The sequence below is a fragment of the Pistacia vera genome, unplaced genomic scaffold (assembly GCF_008641045.1).
Source record: "Pistacia vera cultivar Batoury unplaced genomic scaffold, PisVer_v2 Contig363, whole genome shotgun sequence".
Taxonomy (NCBI): domain Eukaryota; kingdom Viridiplantae; phylum Streptophyta; class Magnoliopsida; order Sapindales; family Anacardiaceae; genus Pistacia; species Pistacia vera.
Genome location: NW_022196183.1, coordinates 536996 through 554921, shown reverse-complemented (window position 1 = coordinate 554921; position 17926 = coordinate 536996). Strand labels below are relative to the sequence as shown.

The 17926-nt window shown below is 40.5% G+C and overlaps 1 protein-coding gene across 1 annotated transcript; it reads left to right on the top strand.

The window, feature by feature from the left end:
• The first annotated feature begins 15776 nt into the window (after positions 1-15776).
• On the top strand, positions 15777-17319 carry LOC116140127 (transcription factor GTE7-like). The gene is made up of 2 exons (XM_031425753.1): positions 15777-17110; positions 17216-17319. Exons 1-2 carry the CDS (start codon positions 15811-15813, stop codon positions 17317-17319), a joined length of 1404 nt encoding a protein of 467 aa, XP_031281613.1. The 5' UTR covers positions 15777-15810.
• The last annotated feature ends 607 nt before the right edge of the window (positions 17320-17926 follow it).

The following is a 17926-nucleotide window of genomic DNA, read 5'->3' as shown; positions in this document are numbered from 1 at the left end:
CAGATTTTGTACAAAGGAAAGAGCGAAAATAAAGGGATTACAATTAAGTTTGATATGCAACTCTGATATTCTCGCGATTGAGCGCTGTGATTGCATAAAGATTGCTATCAATCTGATCATTTTCGAGATACCCAGGATTTGAAGTTATCTATAAATTGGTTGAACAACTGTAAGGATTGGTCGCGACTAGCTTGTGCTAGGTCGAGCTATAACGCGATGAGCTTATGTTGGGTCAGACAATCAGTAGAGTCGAGCTGATTCTAGATCCAGCTATAACCTCGCAATTCATCGAGCTTGATGGAAAAATCACACACAACATCTGCCCCCTAGTGTCTGGTGCTCATTTTGAGCTTCGAAGACTATTACTTAATTTGACATCAAGCTCGGACTTCGTCGATTGTGCGCTGAATACATATTTGGTCGAGCTTCATGAGTCGGACTCATTTTGGTCGACCTACTCAACACTTAGTTATTTTTCTGTGATGTTATTCTTGACAAACTTAGAATTTGAAATGAAGGGTATTAGTGTAAATTCTAGGTGGTCATGTCGCATTAAATGCGGCAGCCTTTGACAGTTACTTTTCATCGCGTGTAGGCGACTACAACTGTCCACGCCCGAAATTGAGGCGACATGCGACGACAGTTATGATTATGGCAGTCTGACGGTTGATCGCCCCTCGTAGATGATTGACATGTGGCCACATCCAAGAGCCAAGATTGCTCAATGACTGAAGGGTTGAGATTCATTATAGACCAACAGCTACGATCGAACCCCGCCCTTTCATCTCTTATGTAAGCCACTATAAAAGCGGGCGAACTCGTTAGAAAGCCTTCACACTTTGCAAAAGTTCTCAAGCATTTTTGCTTATTCCGTAGCTGCTTTTTCATCTTCACGGTGCTTTTCCGATGAGTTCATCCAATCTTTCAGTTCAGCAAGCTTTCTTTTCCCTCCTTTACTTGTTTACAACTTTTTGTGGTTGAGGGTGGGCATTGTCGTGGCCACATTGGGCTTTGCTAGGGTTTTTAAGTGTGTCTTCGACGGTCCTAGGTTTAAGGAGGGTTTATGATGGTGGCCACCGGAATCCTGGTAGGTCGCTTATGCTTGTTGTCCGACGCGAGCTACCTTGGGTGCGTCGCCGAGTTTTCGAGTTCTGACACATGTTCGCTTTGTTTTAGGTAACTAAAGGCGAGCTATTGTCATGTCTTCTTCGAGCAGTCATACCATTGATCGCACATTCAATTCGTTAGCGGGCTCGATAGTTCTCGGGGGCGTAGTCCTTGAGACTTTTGAAGATGTCGTCGCACGAAGTTTGAATCCTGATACGGCGGGCTCTTCAGATCATGAATCTATAGAGGTTGCTCAGTCAAAGAGATCCCCAGTCCATAGGTTGTGCAAAGAACCACAATCCTCAATTGATGTTGAGGATCTTAGGCACATAAATAAAACTTATGTGCCTCAACTCAACTTGAGGGTTTCGGGAGGCTTCTCTCAGAAGAATCCACTCACAGGCTGGGTGGCGATCTTTGAATCCCTTTTGAGGTGTAGGTCGACAATGTTTTGAGACGGTTCGACATCGTCCTTCTTCAATTGTCCACGAACTCTTACATTATAATCATAGGTCTGTACATGGCATACCAAATAGCCGAATTGGGTGAGCCATTTGTTGAGGAGCTCGTCCATTTGTATAGGTTAAAGAAGGGTTAAGACCAAACGTACTATCTCTCTAAGGCGAGGAAAGTATGTTTTAACGGTTTAGTCGATGTTCCAAGAAAAGTCATGCATTTGGATTCTCAATTTTTCTTTTATGAGGCTAGGGAGACTAGCGTTTTTGCTTCGGAAACTAGTAAGACTTCAATCCTCATGTGTGCAAAGAGTGTTTCCAAGCTCGATGGTTGAACTAACCAAACTTATTTGCTTTGTAGTTAACGTAGAGCAAAACTTTCTTCCCGCAGCAAGTTTAGAGTGGCTTCAGCAATCTCTCCAACAGGGAGCGCAACGTTAACAAGATCATCTCACTTCCTCGATTGAGGGCATATGGCTTTTGCGAGGACAACACTACTTTCAACACCATTCTTAAAAAAGGTAAAAAGTGTTTACTTGCTCACCTTTTTTTTTTTTTTTTTTTTTTTGCTAGGCTGCTGATTGTTTGCTTCTTCTTTCATACATATGTGAGCCGAGAAACCGAAGGGCCTGAAGAAGAAGACGGTAGTGTCCAGGACTACTAAGAAACCGCCAGTCGCTCCGACAAAGAAACAGCCTACTAACGTTGCTGGGATGGTTGGGCAGGGTGTCCCGCGCCTGGCCCTCAAACGAAGCAATGGGGAGCTTATGGAGGGCCTAAGCGCCAAGAAGCCCACGACTACCCCCAAGTTAGTCAAGGAAGAGAGTGTCCCTGAGCCCCAAAAGAGGCCGGTGAAGAAGACTTTCAAGCTAACTAAGGGCTTAGGGAAGCAGAATGTGCATGAGCAGCATGATGGCTTGGGCAAGAAAAAGTCAATCGAGCCTTAAAAGGGCTCGGGAAAATAGAAGGTCGCTGAGCAGAAAGGTGGCTTAGCCGAAGAGGCCACAGGGCAAACTGGCGGCCCAAAGAAGTCTGTAGCCAAGGACTCAACTAAGAAAAAGTCTGTTCCCAAAGGTGAAGCTGTCATTCCCGTGGGAAAGTAAATTAGGCTCACCTCAATAGGAAGGCAAAGTGGTGAATGAGGTAGCTCGAGCTGCAATTGACGCAATAATTGACCAACTCCCCAAGCACATCGGCATCGGGGTCACGACGGCTAAGAATGCCATCACCCTGTGAACTTTCGTAGGCATTAAGGATTCGTCTCCTCCACAATTGTTGGCTTGGGTATACAATTATGTGACAAAGGTATCAGTAATTTGCCACCTTCTCCCTTTTTAATATGTGCTTTTCTTTATTCCTTGTTAACTTCCATTTTTTTTACTTTTTAGGCTTGCGTGGCGAGTAGACTTCTCTATGATGAGTGTTACCCTACATTGGAGGGCACTCATAAGAGATGGCAGGAAGCGAAAAAGCTTAAAGAGGATGTCTTGGCTAGGGCCGAGGTAGCAGAGAAAGAGAAGGACTTGAAGCAGGCTAAGCTTGAATGGCTTAAAGAGGAAATAGCGGCTTTCGGGGTCAAGGAAAGGTAGTTCCTTGAAAAAATTAAGGTGAGTAAGGCCGCTTAGGTAAAGGCCAAAGCCAAAGTGGTCAAGGCTGAGAAGAGTTTGACATAGCAGCGAGGTGTCAATAATGAGCTGAACTCTGAGCTCACCTCGGCTCAAAAAACTGCCTCAGATTGAGAGGCAAAGTTCAAATAGGTCTCACTCGATCTTGCCCAGGATGCAGAAGGTTACCAAAAGGTCGAGGTTGAAACTGAGCAACTTAGGCCCGAAGTCGAGGAGTTGAATGAGGTCCCACAAACCAAGCTTAGGAAACGTTGGTCTTCCTTGTGCAGAAGTTATGGGAAGCTCATCACTCGATCGACTTCTCCCTTCTTCTGCGGGCTTATCAGAAAGAGGTCAATAGGATAAGGACCGAGGCTCAAGGGATGGCTTATGTTTACTCAGACGACTTTGAGCCTGACGGTGAGGGCAAGAAGGAAGTCGAGGAAGGGGGGAGGGGATGCAAGCGTTAAGCAGGAGGTTGAGGATCTGGCTCCCCTGCCTATGCTCCGAAGGACATCTTGGCTCCTAACCCTGAAGAGGCTGCCAATATTCCTACCATCGATGATCCCTCTACTCAGATTGATGACGATCTCCTTTATCTTGTTGGCGATGATGCCTCTGCTCCTCCAACTACTTAGAAATCCTTTTTTTTTTTTTTTTTTTTTTTTTGTAACTAAACTTTACAATTAATGAAAAACATTTTCTTCATATATCTATTGAGCAAAATTTTTTTTTTTTTTAAAAATTTCTGTAGAGTTGTTTTGATCATCTTAATGAGACTTATTTTGAGTAATTCGAATCTGCTCCAAGTTACGCGTAGCTCGCTTTTTGAATACACGTAGGAAAATCTTGTGGGACAACTTTGAGTTTGGGCTGATTGCCCGTATTGAGTTTTAGCCGTTGGCCTATGATCGATTTTCCTTTGACGTGTTTTACTTAGAATTTTCCAAGTGTAACTTCGTCGATCTGGGGAATCTCACCCTCAATGAGTTGGATTCTAGCGTGGCTTACGAGCTAAGCTACATTTTTCCGAACTCTTGACTTTGAGTTTTTTGCATGTGGTCGCGTAGGTTGCAATTTTCAAATTGAAAACAATAAATGATGAACAAGATAGTAAAAAATGGCAAACAACGTAAAGTTCATGAATAATACCTCTTCCTATTGATAACATTTTGGTCACAAACGACCTTACAATAGATATATGAGAAAAACAAAACATAATTGGAACTCGAGCTGTTTATTGATAATACCTTCACAAATGCTCAGCGTTCCATGCTCGTAGTACGGCTTCACCATTGAGGTGTTCCAGGTGGAAAGTTCCTAGTGTGAGCTTTTTAGAGATCCTAAATGGACCCTTCCAGTAGGGCCTAAATACCCCTATATTCAGGTTTTGTGTATCCTGGATGACCTTCCTGAGGACTAGGTCCCTCACTTCAAAGTCCATGTTTTTGACTTTGGAGTTGAAGTATCGTCTGGCTCGCTGCTGGTATGAGGCGAGCTTTAGCTGAGACTTGGCTCAGTGTTCATCGATCAGGTCTAGCCTCAGTCGAAAAAGATCTTCGGTTACTTCTTCATTGAAGACTTCCCTCTGGAACGAACTAATCTGCACTTCAATTAGGGCCATTACTTCACACCCATATGATATAGAGAATGGGGTTTCTCATATTGAGCTTCTGGCTATCGTTCTATAAGACCATAAGGCTTTGGGCAATTCCTCTGGCTATCTTTCCTTCAGAGCATCAAGCTTCTTCTTAATGGTGTGCTTAATCACTTTGTTCACAACCTTTAGTTGGCTGTTAGTTTAAGGCCAATAAATAGCAGCGAAGCTCTTCTTAATACCAAGCCGTTCGTAGAAAGATTTAAAGTCTTCACTGTCGAATTGTTTTCCATTATCGGTTATTATTGTGGGGGGATTCCAAATCTACAAATGATGTTTTTGTAGACGAAATCTTTTAGCTTGTTTGATGTGATGGTAGCTAAAGGCTTAGCTTCTGCCCACTTAGTGAAGTAGTCCACAACAACCACTATGAACTTAACACCCCTTTTTCCTTAAGGCAAAGTGCCTATCAAATCGATGCCCTATATTGCAAACGGCCAAGGGTTAACTCTTAAAGTAGAGCTCGCAGAACATTTGTGAATCTCTGGCATTTGTTGCATCTATGCGCATAGTCTGCTGCATCGTAAAAAACCATTGGCAGGTAATAGCCCTAACGAAGTACTTTGTATGCTAGAGATTTACTCCCTGCATGGTTCCCACAGATGCCTTCATGGATCTCTCTCAAAACATAGTCTGCGTTTTCATGGTTAACACACCACATGAGTGGTGAATTGTACCCACGCTTATACAGTTTGACATTGATGAGCGTGTATCGAGCTGATTTTGCTTGGAGTGTTCTGGCTTCATTTCTTCCTTTAGGCACTGTTCCATCTTTTAGGTAGGAAATTATTGCATCCATCTAGTTGCATCTCTGCCCTGTTACTAAAACTGGTTCCTGTGGAGCGAGAATGCTTGGACTTAGGAGAAACTTCACATGTATCAAATCAGTCTTCTCTTGGCTCATTCCAGAGGCTAGGCAAGCTAGAGCATCGGCCACTGAATTCTTCTCTCTTGGAATTTGAAGAATAATGAAGGATTTGAACTGTTCAAGCTTGGATTTCACTTGTTAGAGATAGGATGTCATTCTATCCTCCTTTACCTGATATTCCCTAGTAATCTAATAGACTACGAGTTGTGAGTCACTATAAATCTTGATGGACTCTACCCCTATTTCCTTGGCGAGGCGGATCCCCATGAGCAATGTCTCGTACTCAGCCTTATTGTTGGAGGCGGCAAACTTGATCTGACTATGGCTTTGATCGAATTCCTTTTAGGACTTTTGCGCAAGAGCCTAGCTCTTGCCCCCTTCTCATTTGAGGACCTCTCTACATACAGAGTCCACTGCCATAGATCGTCAAGCTTTGAATTTTGTTGTTCGCTTTCCTCTGATGTGCTTGCCCTTAGCGGGCTTACTTCTCCTTCTAGCTGATAGGAGAATTCTAAAATGAAGTCTGCCAAAGCCTGCCATTTTATTGCTGTTCTCGAGATGTACTTGATATCATGCTGACTCATTTCCATCGTCCATTAGATCAATCTGCCCAATGCCTCGGGCTTGTGCATTATCTTTCTCAATGAAAAGTTTGTTAACATGTGTATAGAATATGCCTGAAAATAAGGCCGTAGCTTTTAAGCAGCGATGACAAGTGCATAAACGAACTTTTCCATCTCGGGGTATCTTGTTTCTGCTTCGAGCAACCTCGTGCTCACATAATATACCAACCATTACACTCTCCCTTCTTCGTGTACTAAAGCTGCGTTGATCGTGGATTTAGATACTGATAAATATAGCAACAGCAGCTGGACCTGGACGGCCTTTGATAACAAAGGAGGTTGTCCCAGATGTTCCTTCAATTCCTAGAAGACTTTCTCTTACTCCTCTGTCAACTTCAAACCCTTCTTTCCCTTTAGGGTCTCAAAGAATGGTAAGTATTCGTCTATGGCTTGGGAAACAAACTTGCTAAGTGCGGCCTCACGCCCTATCAAGCTTTGAACCTACCTTATGCTAGTCGAGTTTTTCATGTCCAAGAGAGCTTGAATCTTCTCTAGGTTGGCTTCGACACCTCGCTGATTGACTTGGAAACCCAGAAACTTTCCCGAGCTTACTCCGAAAACACACTTCAGAGGATTGAGTTTCATTCTATATTTTCTAAGGATGTCAATTATTTCCCCAAGTGCTCAATGTGGCTTTTGGTGACCTTTGATTTGACAAGCATGTCGTTGATGTACACCTCCATTGTCTTGCTAATTTGGTCGGCAAACATCTTGTTTACCAAACGTTGGTAGGTCGCCCCAGCATTCTTCAAGCCAAACAACATATTCCTATAACAATAAATACCCCGGTCAGTAATAAATTAGGTGTGGTCTTCATCAGGATTTGATTATATCCCGAATATGCATCCATGAAGCTGAGTAGTGCGTTCTCAGCTGTTGCATCTACTAATTGGTCAATCTAAAGTAGTAGAAAGCTATCTTTTGGACAAACTTTATTCAAATCTGTGAAGTGGACGTAAGTCCGTCACTTGCCATTCGACTTTTTCACCAGGTTTGGGTTAGCGAGTCAATTCTAGTATTTCACTTCCCGGATGAAGTTGATGTTCAGGAGTTTGTCAACTTCATCTTTGAGCACTTTAGAGCGCTTTGAATCCATAGATCTTCTCTTTTGTCTAATTGGTCGAGCTATTGGGTCGATATCCAATCTGTGACACATTACCTTGGGACTGATCCCTACCATATCCGCATGTACCCAAGCAAATACGTCAACATTTTTCTTTAGAAATCCCATTAGACTGTCGGCCATTTCTTTGCTCAGACTGTTGCCATTCTTTAAAACGCAAGTTAGGTCTTCCTCGCTAACAGATATTTCTTGCAGCTTTTCTGTTGGCCCTATTACGGGCTCTTTTTTATGGATGCAAGTATCTATGGTATTCTCGAGAGGTATAAGGTGTGGCTTGGACTTTAAAATGACCATGGCTCTCGGGAGCAGCCATTTTAGTGCAGTATTAATGGCCTGGTTGTAACATTCCCGAGATTCTTTTCTGCAGCTTCTGATCGTCGTGACCCCACATAGAGTCGGGAACCTCATTGCCTAGTAGCACACTAAAGTGACTGCGCTTAGATCATCCAAGATCGGTCTTCCAAGGATAACATTGTAAGTGGTCGAGCAGTCTACCGCTAAGAATTTTGCCATTATTGTCCTAATTTTGGACTCTGCCCCAAAGTCACGGGTAGGTCAATTGTTCCCTTGGGGACTAAACTATCCCCGATGAATCCATAGAGCGGCGATGGGCACACCCTCAAGTCTATTTTTGTGAACCTCATTTCTTTGAAAGCTCCAAAAAAGATGATGTTTACTGCACTGTCGTTATCGACCATCACCCTTAGCATTTTGGCATTGCTGATCCTGGCTGCGATTACAATCGCATCATTATTATGACAAGGAGATTCTTCACATTCTTCCATTGTGAATCCTATCACCTCGCTTTCTTGCTTAGGTCGTTTCGGCGACTTTTGTTCACAGCTAATTACTCAGGGGATTGAATATGTTCTGGCCTCTCCGACGTATTGCTCGTGAGAGCGTCTTCAACTCCCTGCAATAACTAGACCCCGTAGATCATGCCCACCAAAACTTCATTGTTGGCGTTTGTCGAGGCTTGTTGGATCTGGTTATTTGCTCGCCAGTGTTTTTGCTAGCTAGTACCTCCTTAACAAATTATTTTAGGTGGCCTCTTCAGATCAGATCTTCGATGGTGTCCTTTAAAGCCTAGCACTCATTAGTGTTGTGCCTGATGTCTCAGTGGTATCAATAATATTTTGTTGATCTCATCTGCCTGGGGTCCCCTTATTCTTTCTAGAGTGGGCAGTCTCTTAGCCTCACGGGAGACTTCATATATATAAGTTATATCTTGTATAAGGGGGGTGTATTCTGCATATCGCGGGAAAGGCTGCCTGTCCTCGTGGTCATATGTTATTTGTCTCTTTTGGGACCTATTATGGTCCCTATCATTGGGGTCTTGGCCCCTCTGCTTGTTTGCTTGTCGCCTGTCCCAGTCTCTTCGTGGCGAGCTTTTGGCTAAAGTGGCTAGCGAGCTTTCTACTCGCTGGTGCTTTACAGCCATCTGGTAAAACTTTGCCAAGCTGACATGATCCTCACTTTGAAGCTCTTTCTACAGCTCTGTTTGCTGTCTGATGCCTGCGATTAGCAAAGTCTGGATTGATTCTTCGGGTGCATTTGCGACCTTTGCTTGCTCATTCTGAAACCTCGTCAGGTAAGAGGTTAATGATTTGTCTCTCTCCTGACGAATATTGCTTAGGTAGTTGAACGACATTATGAACCGTCTCTCGCTTGGAATTGTTGTAAGTAGAGTGAGGAGAACTGTTGCCAAGAACTAATGGAGTTCGCCTTGAGCCTTTTGTACCACCTCTTGGCATCCCTTACCAATGTGACCGTGAAGGAACGATACTGCCAAGTCACAGACCTGGTGCAGCTCCATCAGTTCATTGAAAGTATCAAGGTGGTCTCTAGGATCTCATTTCCCATGGAACTTACTTTCTGGCACCCTAAATCCTTGGGCAAACGGGGCCTGGTGAACTTCCTCTGTGAAAGGAGAGCTCACTATTTCTTCTGCCACATTGTTCTGGCGGACTCTTAGGTCATCAAACATTTTCTACACCCGATCTAAGTCTTCATTGTGAGGGTTGCCTTGGCTAGCTTTGTTTAGCCTTACCTCGAGCAGGTGAGTTCGCAAATCTATTGCTTGTGAGCCCCCTCCATTATGCTCATTGATGCACGAGATTGAGTCATAATAGCTAGGCTGGTAGGTGTTATCATGCTTGTTAGTGTGTTGCTCATAGTGTTGGTTATAACTAGAACGTCGATCATTGACAGATTGACACACATGACTCGTCTTGCGAGCTTGCGAGGACCGAGCCTATCTTGGGCGTGGGTTAAAACCGGCACGCTGACATTGGAGATACCACCAAGCAGGTTGAGTATCCCTCTGGCGACCATTGTGTTCGTCTTCTTCTTTCAGCTGTTTGCACAGTCGCCTCTCGGGGTTAGTTTGCCTGCGGGACTCTCTTTTTTGTGCAGAATATTCTCAACAGTGTCAGAGTCGTCGGTCATGCCTTGGTGCCGACGAACCAAGTTGGTCTTCGGTTGAGGGCCGCCCTATCAAAGTGACGTCTGGAAAGCGTGGTCGGTCAAGATCCTATGGGGTTAGTTGCTGATTTCTCAAGTCGACCACATTTTGTTGCACAGGTTGTACGACCATCGTTCTGATCATCTCCACCAACTGGCCATTCTTAGGATTTGACATCCTTGGCCCCAGTTGGTTTGTGGCCTATTGTGCCGGCGGCACCAATGGTCAGCGCCCAACGATGACTTGATGTACCTCTAGGTGGGTGGTCTCCACATTGTCGTGGTTTCCGATGGTGGTTTTCAATCTTGTACATACCATTTTAGGCCTTGAGTGATTGGGTCACTGAGGTTGTTTGCCAAAAATTATGAGATTTTGCAGAGGTCATCCTTTTAGCGTCAAAATGTTGATACAAAAATACACCAACTAGAGTGATCCGATCGACCTTGATGGGATCATAATTGATGTGTGCGTGATTACGGGTAACCAGCAATGAATAAACAATAAAATGCAGTAAAGTAAATGACAAGGAAGTTTTTAAAGTGGTTCGGCGGGTTATACTATTGAGCCTACATCCACTATTTTTTGTATTTACTGTGAGAGCTTACAATTACAATTCTAAAATAATTTGGTAACCCATTTCTCATCGTTGGAAGGGGTTTATATACAGATTTTGTACAAAGGAAAGAGCGAAAATAAAGGGATTACAATTAAGTTTGAAATGTAACTCCGATATTCTCGCGATTGAGCACTGTGATTGCGCAAAGATTGTTGTCGATCTGATCATTTATGAGATACTCGGGATCTAAAGTTATCCTTGAATTGGTTGAACAACTGTAAAGACTAGTCGCAACTAATTTGTGCTAGGTTAAGCTATAACTTAACGAACTTATATTGGGTTGGACAATCGGTAGAGTCGAGCTGGTTCTAGATCCAGCTATAACCTTGCAATTCACCGAGTTTGACAGAAAAATCACACACAACATATATAATTTCTAATTTTTTTCATATAATTTTATAAAATATATATAGTTTTAATGAAATATTGTTTTGTAATTATAGAAATTGAAGATCGGGGTTTAAATAACTAATTTCCAAGTTGGTGAAGATGATTTTTTTGTGTTTGTAATTTAGGGGTATGAGTAACATTAACCCTATTAATAATATTGTGCAAACGGATAAAAATGCCCTTTTTACTGTTAAAATTACCGTCTGAATTAATGATGGGTGGGAAAATGTTTTTTTTATTATTATTATTATTTTTTTTTTAAATTTTTTTTATGGGTGGGAACAATTAAGGCAAACTTTCGGTGGGACAATGTCATTCTCATTCACACTTTCTTTTCGCAGGCCACTGGGTATCTTTCTTTTTCAAACATACAAGCAACAAGGGGCTTATTTATAGCATTCTGACAACCGGCCTCTGAATATTAGATATACACCAATAAGCCAACTTTCTAGGCTTTTATTAAACACTCTATACAGTGTAGAATCCACTTGATAAATGATTTGGGTTGGTGTGTGAAGAAGCTGGAAGCAAAATCATCAATCACATTGATTATTGGGGCCACTATTTTCCTGCACTTATATATATTCTAACTTTTCAAGAGTAATAAATTGATGGGGATCGTTGTAACTTAAGAAATAATCACTTATTTTTAAAGTTAATAACCCAAAAGTATTTGGTTAAGACATTTGAAAAGTGACTATGCAACAAGTAAATTATGAAATAATTTATTTTAGTAAAGAAATTCAGAAGCTGCCTTTGGAAATGGCAATTACAAAAATGCCTTCGTAAAATTATTAAACCAAAAAAAAAAAAAAAAAAAGGACTCCTTTAACGTTGGGCTTTGCCTCATTCAATATGTTGAGTAGCCCATAGTGCAAAAACAAAACTCACCGGTTGTAGCACATAACCAACCTCTCCCACCACTTGACAAATAGAAATATACGAGTGTTGGAATGATTAATTGGCTTATTGGGAATAAGTATGAAACAAATGTACAACCCAACACTTAAAAACATCTCATTTTCTTAATTCAAATATATTATCTTAAATTTATCTACATATTTAGCTTCTATGTATTACTAGTCAAAATAATGTAATGCAAGTGCAACAGACCAGCCTAATAATTTTATTTCTTTTATTTTTCTGCTTTTTTAATTATTATAAAAATAATAAAACAATTCTCTATTTATTATTATTCTTATATGAATTTATTCTTATAATTATAAATATTTTAAAATTATATAAAACTTGTCCAATACTAAAATCTTCTCATATACAATTTTCACTCTTACCAAATGCTGTATAGATATATAGAGTAATTCTCTACTCAAGTCCAATGTACATATTTACCATAAGATCTTTACATGTTAAATATCTTCCAGTCCAATAAGTAGATCTAATAATAAATATAAAGATTATCTTTATATAATTATATACGGACCATCTTTGAATACTAATTAGAGAATGTATATATCTTATATTCTTTTTAAGTTTAAAAAATATTTTTTCTGTTGATATATCATTTTTAAACTTTTGCAAATCCTTCAATACTCTACATAAACAAAGTTGGAACCAACTCCATAGGTGTGTTTGGTTGGGGGTAATCTCTCATTATCGAGGTAATGTCTTCTTATATTAGTTAATTACAATGTTTGGTTGTCAAGTAATATAAGATTTCGATAGTCATCCAAAACCAATAGTAATTACTGTTCGTAATATAAGAGGTAATTTAATTACATCCATTTTCTTCGGTATTTTAAAATTACTTAGTAATCTTAATTTTGTTACAATTTTACCCATAAGGGGCCATTCGAATGGGGTTAATATTAGATAACTGGGATAATATTTTTAAATTCCCCTGGTAATACAATTTTGTTTCTCATGCTGCCCCCAAACAGTTGAGCATTTGGTCCAAATTAACCTTATATTTACAAAACACACAATTCACTCATGAAGACACTTTTGTCCTCGCTTTTTAAATTGTTCGGACGACATTGCCCTTGTTATTGTCATTATATACAGAAATGTCATATACCTAGACCGCCAGCCACCACGACCATCGTCAAAGGTTGCCAAAAGTTGCCATAATGGTGTACAACCAGCCGTATATGGCCGGCTATGCGTCGGTGAGGCTTTTTCTGAACATGGGTCATAGATCCATGGTTGAAAAAGGCCAGATCTAGTTGTTTCATGACTAGATCTATGGTTGTTTCAAAGCCAAAGATGTGACCAACGGCCGCTAGTGGTGGTGACTGGCTGCCGGCAGTGGCTTAGGGTAGGTAGGGGTGTTTTTTTTAAGTTTAAAACGTTTTTGGTTGCTAGGGTGTTTTTGATAAATTTGAAAAGTAGGGGGTTAAAAGAATTATTCAAATAATAATAATAATAAAAAATACTATTATATTAATATCTAAAAATGAGGGCAATTTAGTAATGTAAATAAATACCTACCAATTTATCCTCCCAACCAAATATATTATTCACCAATCTATTTGAACCAACCAAACACATTTTTTAAACATTCCCAATAATCTTCAAGCTGATCTTTTATTCCGTTAATATAATATCCTCTTATAATAAAACAATATATGATCCAAACGGACCTAACTATTAAAATTTTTGGATAACTATACCTTTTTTCGAAAAAAATTACAAAAAAACTCAAGGACTATTTTATCCTTATATACAAAATTTTTAGGATATAAATACCCCTAGACTTTGAAAAAATTATCCAAGGGTGGTGGCCGACGCCGATATAGCAAAAAACGGTTATATCTATTCTAGCCATTTCCGACCAAATCTACGGTTTCTAGCCGTTAACGATGGCCAGATCTCTAGCCGTCGTCAACGAACAACGACCAAATCTTTAGTCATCAACAACCACAACTCTAGCCGTTAACGACGACCACTTCTGGCCATAGATCTGACTGTTTCTAGTTAGATCCATTATGAATATGGCCGAAAACAGCCAGATCAACACACGGTCGATCAGATTTGGCCAGTTGTGTGCCATTACGGCCACTATCGCCATCGTCGGATGTGGTGGCAAGCAGCCAGCAGTGACTTAGGGTGGGTGGGGGTGTTTTTGTTAAGTTTTAAACTTTTTTGTTGCTAGGTGTTTTAGTAAATCTGATGAAATGTTGGAGGTTAAAAGAAATATTATAAAATAATATTATATCAATATTTTAAAAGGAGTGCAATTTAAGAATTTACATAACATGCCCACTGATATATTCATTTCAATCAAACATGTTAATATAACATACCCATCAATTTATTCCAACCAACCAAAGAAATTTTCTTAAACATTTCCAGTAATCTTCAAGGTAATCTATCTTTCCATTAATATAACATTCCTAATAATGCAACATTCCTGAACCAAACACACCCTTAAAGAACTTATGCTATATATTTTACGTTAAAATTTTTATAATTCATTCATTGATTGGATGCTCATACATATATTATGTTGATGCTACGTTTTGTACCAATGAAAAGTACGTAGGATTCGGGATGAATCTATGTAGGGGTTTGTCCCGATAGTTTGATGTTGAATCAAAGAATGTAACGAATAATAAGTGATAATGCAAGACAAACAATTTTTAAAATGGTTCTGATGCTTGAATGCAAATCTTACGTCCACTGTTTTTGTATTGTATTCGCTGAGTAGCGATTTGCTTACAATGAATTGCTAGTGAGTTTTTGTGACCTCGTTTTCCGTCCTCCAAAAACTGATTATAATGAGGTTTTTATATATGATCAATTACGTGTTTGAATTGAAAGTAAACACTGAATCTTTAGAACATGAAAACAACTTCATCTTTGACTCTCATTTGGGAGTCAATATTGCAAGATATTGCTTTACCAAAGTGAGAAACATCCTTTCCAGACTTTGTCGTGCAACAATAAGATCAAACTTTGATAATTTAGAAAGGCGGTGTGTTCTTCAACTCAAGATCATGAAAGATATCTTTATACCAAATTGGAATTTATCCTCTTCAACTTTTCGCACAACACTAAATAGCTTGACATGTGGCACAAATAGAAGTTTCATGATCCGACTCACAACATATTATAGAGAAGATTTTCTTCGGCATTACATGTTAGTTAACTTAATTATTAAGCTAACACTTGTAACGAAACATAACAAATTTTCAAATAAGTAATGCAAAAAGTTTGAACGACAAAATTTATCAAATTTAATATTTACTATAAAAACATCCAATAAAATGTCGTCCCACGGAAAAAATACCATACTGGTGTTGACATTTGCGATCAAATCCCACCTAGTCGTTGCATCTTCATATCCAAGACATGAATATGATTAACATTCTAGAAACACTTTCCAACATCACAAATTTAACGCCTCACATCCAATGACATTCGCCAGTTGAGTGGCCCACTTCACACTTGGCATACAGAACAAAACCCTGTTCCTGGCAATAGTAAACCCTAAAACCAACAGGTTTTGGCGGGGAAATAGGATTATTCCGTAAACAACAAAGATACACAGAAGACATTTCCCGCCCCGTCGTACTCTACTCATGCCACGTCACCATTTTACTGGGTCCATCTTTCGTTTCTCAGCTCTCCATTATTCAAATTCAATAAGTCAACCATCCAAATCTCGCCACGTGGTAAAACTTTCATAATCTGAACCGCCCATGACAGAAGGACATAGTGTTTTTATAGGGTACGGTACGAAAAAAATCTGGACCGTGAGATGTTAGATCTACGGATGAAAAGCTACCCGAGATTAACACGGGCAGATCTGGGTAGCCTTTAAGAAGCAGTGGTTGCCCAGTCATTGAGTTCTCGTTTTTGTGTGGAGAGGGTCTTTAAAACCCTCGCTTAACTCTCTCTATGTCTGCCTTTTAGATTAATACTTTTGCTGTCGTTTTCAGTTATGGCGTCGGCCGTTTTGGCTAGTCGGAATGAGCCGTGTTGGGGTGAGAGAAAGGTTTATATGAGAAAATATCCGAACTCGGTAAACACAACAACCTCTGCAAAGAATAGAAATAGTAATGTCAACGGCAAGTCTCTTTTAACTTCTCAGTCAAACCCTAATCCGGCTCCGAGTCATCCTTCCAACAAACAGATCCCGGCCCATGATCCGTCGACTGACATCCACGTCAAGGAGATTTCTTCGCTGTCTCCGCCCGGTGGCTTTCCAGCAAAGGAGATGTCACGTGCAGGTCGTGTGACGTTCAATCTTGCTGCCTACACGAGGCTAGAGCTAAAGGAGTTGAAGGAGCGCCTGCTCTCGGAACTCGAACAGGTGCGGATCCTCATAACCCGGGCCGAGAACCTTAAATTCCAGTCGGTTCAACCCGTTTTTCTGCCTGACCCGCAAAAGCTGAACCCTAGCCCTAACTGTACGCCTAAGGGACACAAGGAATGTGCGGGGGCTAAACGGGCCAACCCGTTTAGAAAATCGGGTCAAAAGCGGAAGCAGAAAAAAAGGCCTACGGCGGTTTCGTTAATGCGGAGTTGTAGTCAGATATTGACGAAGATGATGAAGCACAAGCACGGTTGGGTGTTCAACGAGCCAGTCGATGTCGTTTCATTAAGTCTCCACGATTACCACGACATAATCAAGAACCCGATGGATCTTGGCACCGTTAAGCTTAACCTCGAAAGGAAACTGTACGGCACCGTGTTAGATTTCGCCGCAGACGTAAGACTGACATTCAACAATGCGTTGAAGTACAATCCCCAAGGCCACGACGTTCATGTGATGGCCGAGACTTTGTTGGGGAAATTCGAGAGAATGTTCAAGCCGGTGGTGCGAAAATTCGGAGAAATACCCGTTACAGTGAAGAAGAAAGAGATGAGTTTTGAAGAGAAGGCGGTGTTGGGGAAGAGTTTGGAGGAGCTGCCGCCAGAGAAGATGGGCGAGGTGCTGAGTATATTGAAGAAGAGGAATGGTAATGGTGACGTGTCTGCAGAAGGGGATGAAATCGAGCTCGATATTGACGTGATTGATAATGAAACGCTATGGGAACTTGATCGGTTTGTAAAACAAGTGGCGGATTTGAAAAAATTGAAAAGTGAGGTAGTAGAAGTTAAAGAAGTGCAGAAGGTTGGAGTTGGAGAGGAAGAGGTGGACATTGGAGAGGAGATTCAAGTTGGAAACTTTCCATCTGTGGAGATTGAGAGAGATGTTTCTAGTTCAAGCAGCGACTCGTCTTCTTCCTCCTCTGGCGGTATGTTTATTGTTTATTTGTGTATTATATTATACTTCAGGACATGAAAGTAAATTAATTTAATTTGTTTGAGGTTCTGATATGTGGTATTGGTTTGTTGTGTAGAATCCGGGAGTTCCTCTGATGATGACGATGATGATGAAGACGCTGTGAAATCACCAGTCTCTGATGCAAAAGATGCGGCCATGGCCATGGGAGTTGAAACCTGATGTGGTCAGGTGAAGATATGTTTTGGTAGATCCATTTTGTAATAGTTGTAAAAACAGTGATTGACTGCTAGAAGTAGAAGTAGTAGGTAAATAGACAGGAGTTGAGAGTAGGATTTGTTTTGTGTAGTTGAAATTGACTGAAAAATTAGAAGGAAAGAAGTAATTGATGGATGGAATGAAATGGGTTTGGCATAGATTTTTGTACACTGTCACCAGATGAATTTCAGTGTAGAATAATGGAATGGAATCAGAAGAAAGAAAATTGGAATTCCCCCATTTCTGTTGAGAATGATTACACAGTATCTGATTTAACTCTAGTTTTATCATTTCTCATGAGACACTGCCAGTGGCGACCTGTCATCTATTTACCTTTTTTCATGCTTTAACCATTCAAAAGCTTTTACTTTTTAATTCAGGTAAACAAACTTTAATGATTCTCAGTCGACTCATTCAATCTTAATGAAAACTGTCTTCTATATGGACAATGCTTAATGCGTTAATTATTTCATTTGCTTAATTAACAAGAATTGGATTCTATTTTGCATTTTGCACTTTGAGTTTGAGTTTAGGCCATGTAGGTGGCAAACTGTCTTCCATTGAACAAAGA

What these genes read in the sequence shown, in the direction of transcription:
- LOC116140127 (XM_031425753.1), top strand. Translation starts at nt 15,811, where the DNA reads ATGGCGTCGGCCGTTTTGGCTAGTCGGAATGAGCCGTGTTGGGGTGAG. An exon ending in GTCTTCTTCCTCCTCTGGCG is followed by an intron (nt 17,111 to 17,215) that starts GTATGTTTATTG and finishes TTTGTTGTGTAG; the next exon opens with AATCCGGGAGTTCCTCTGAT.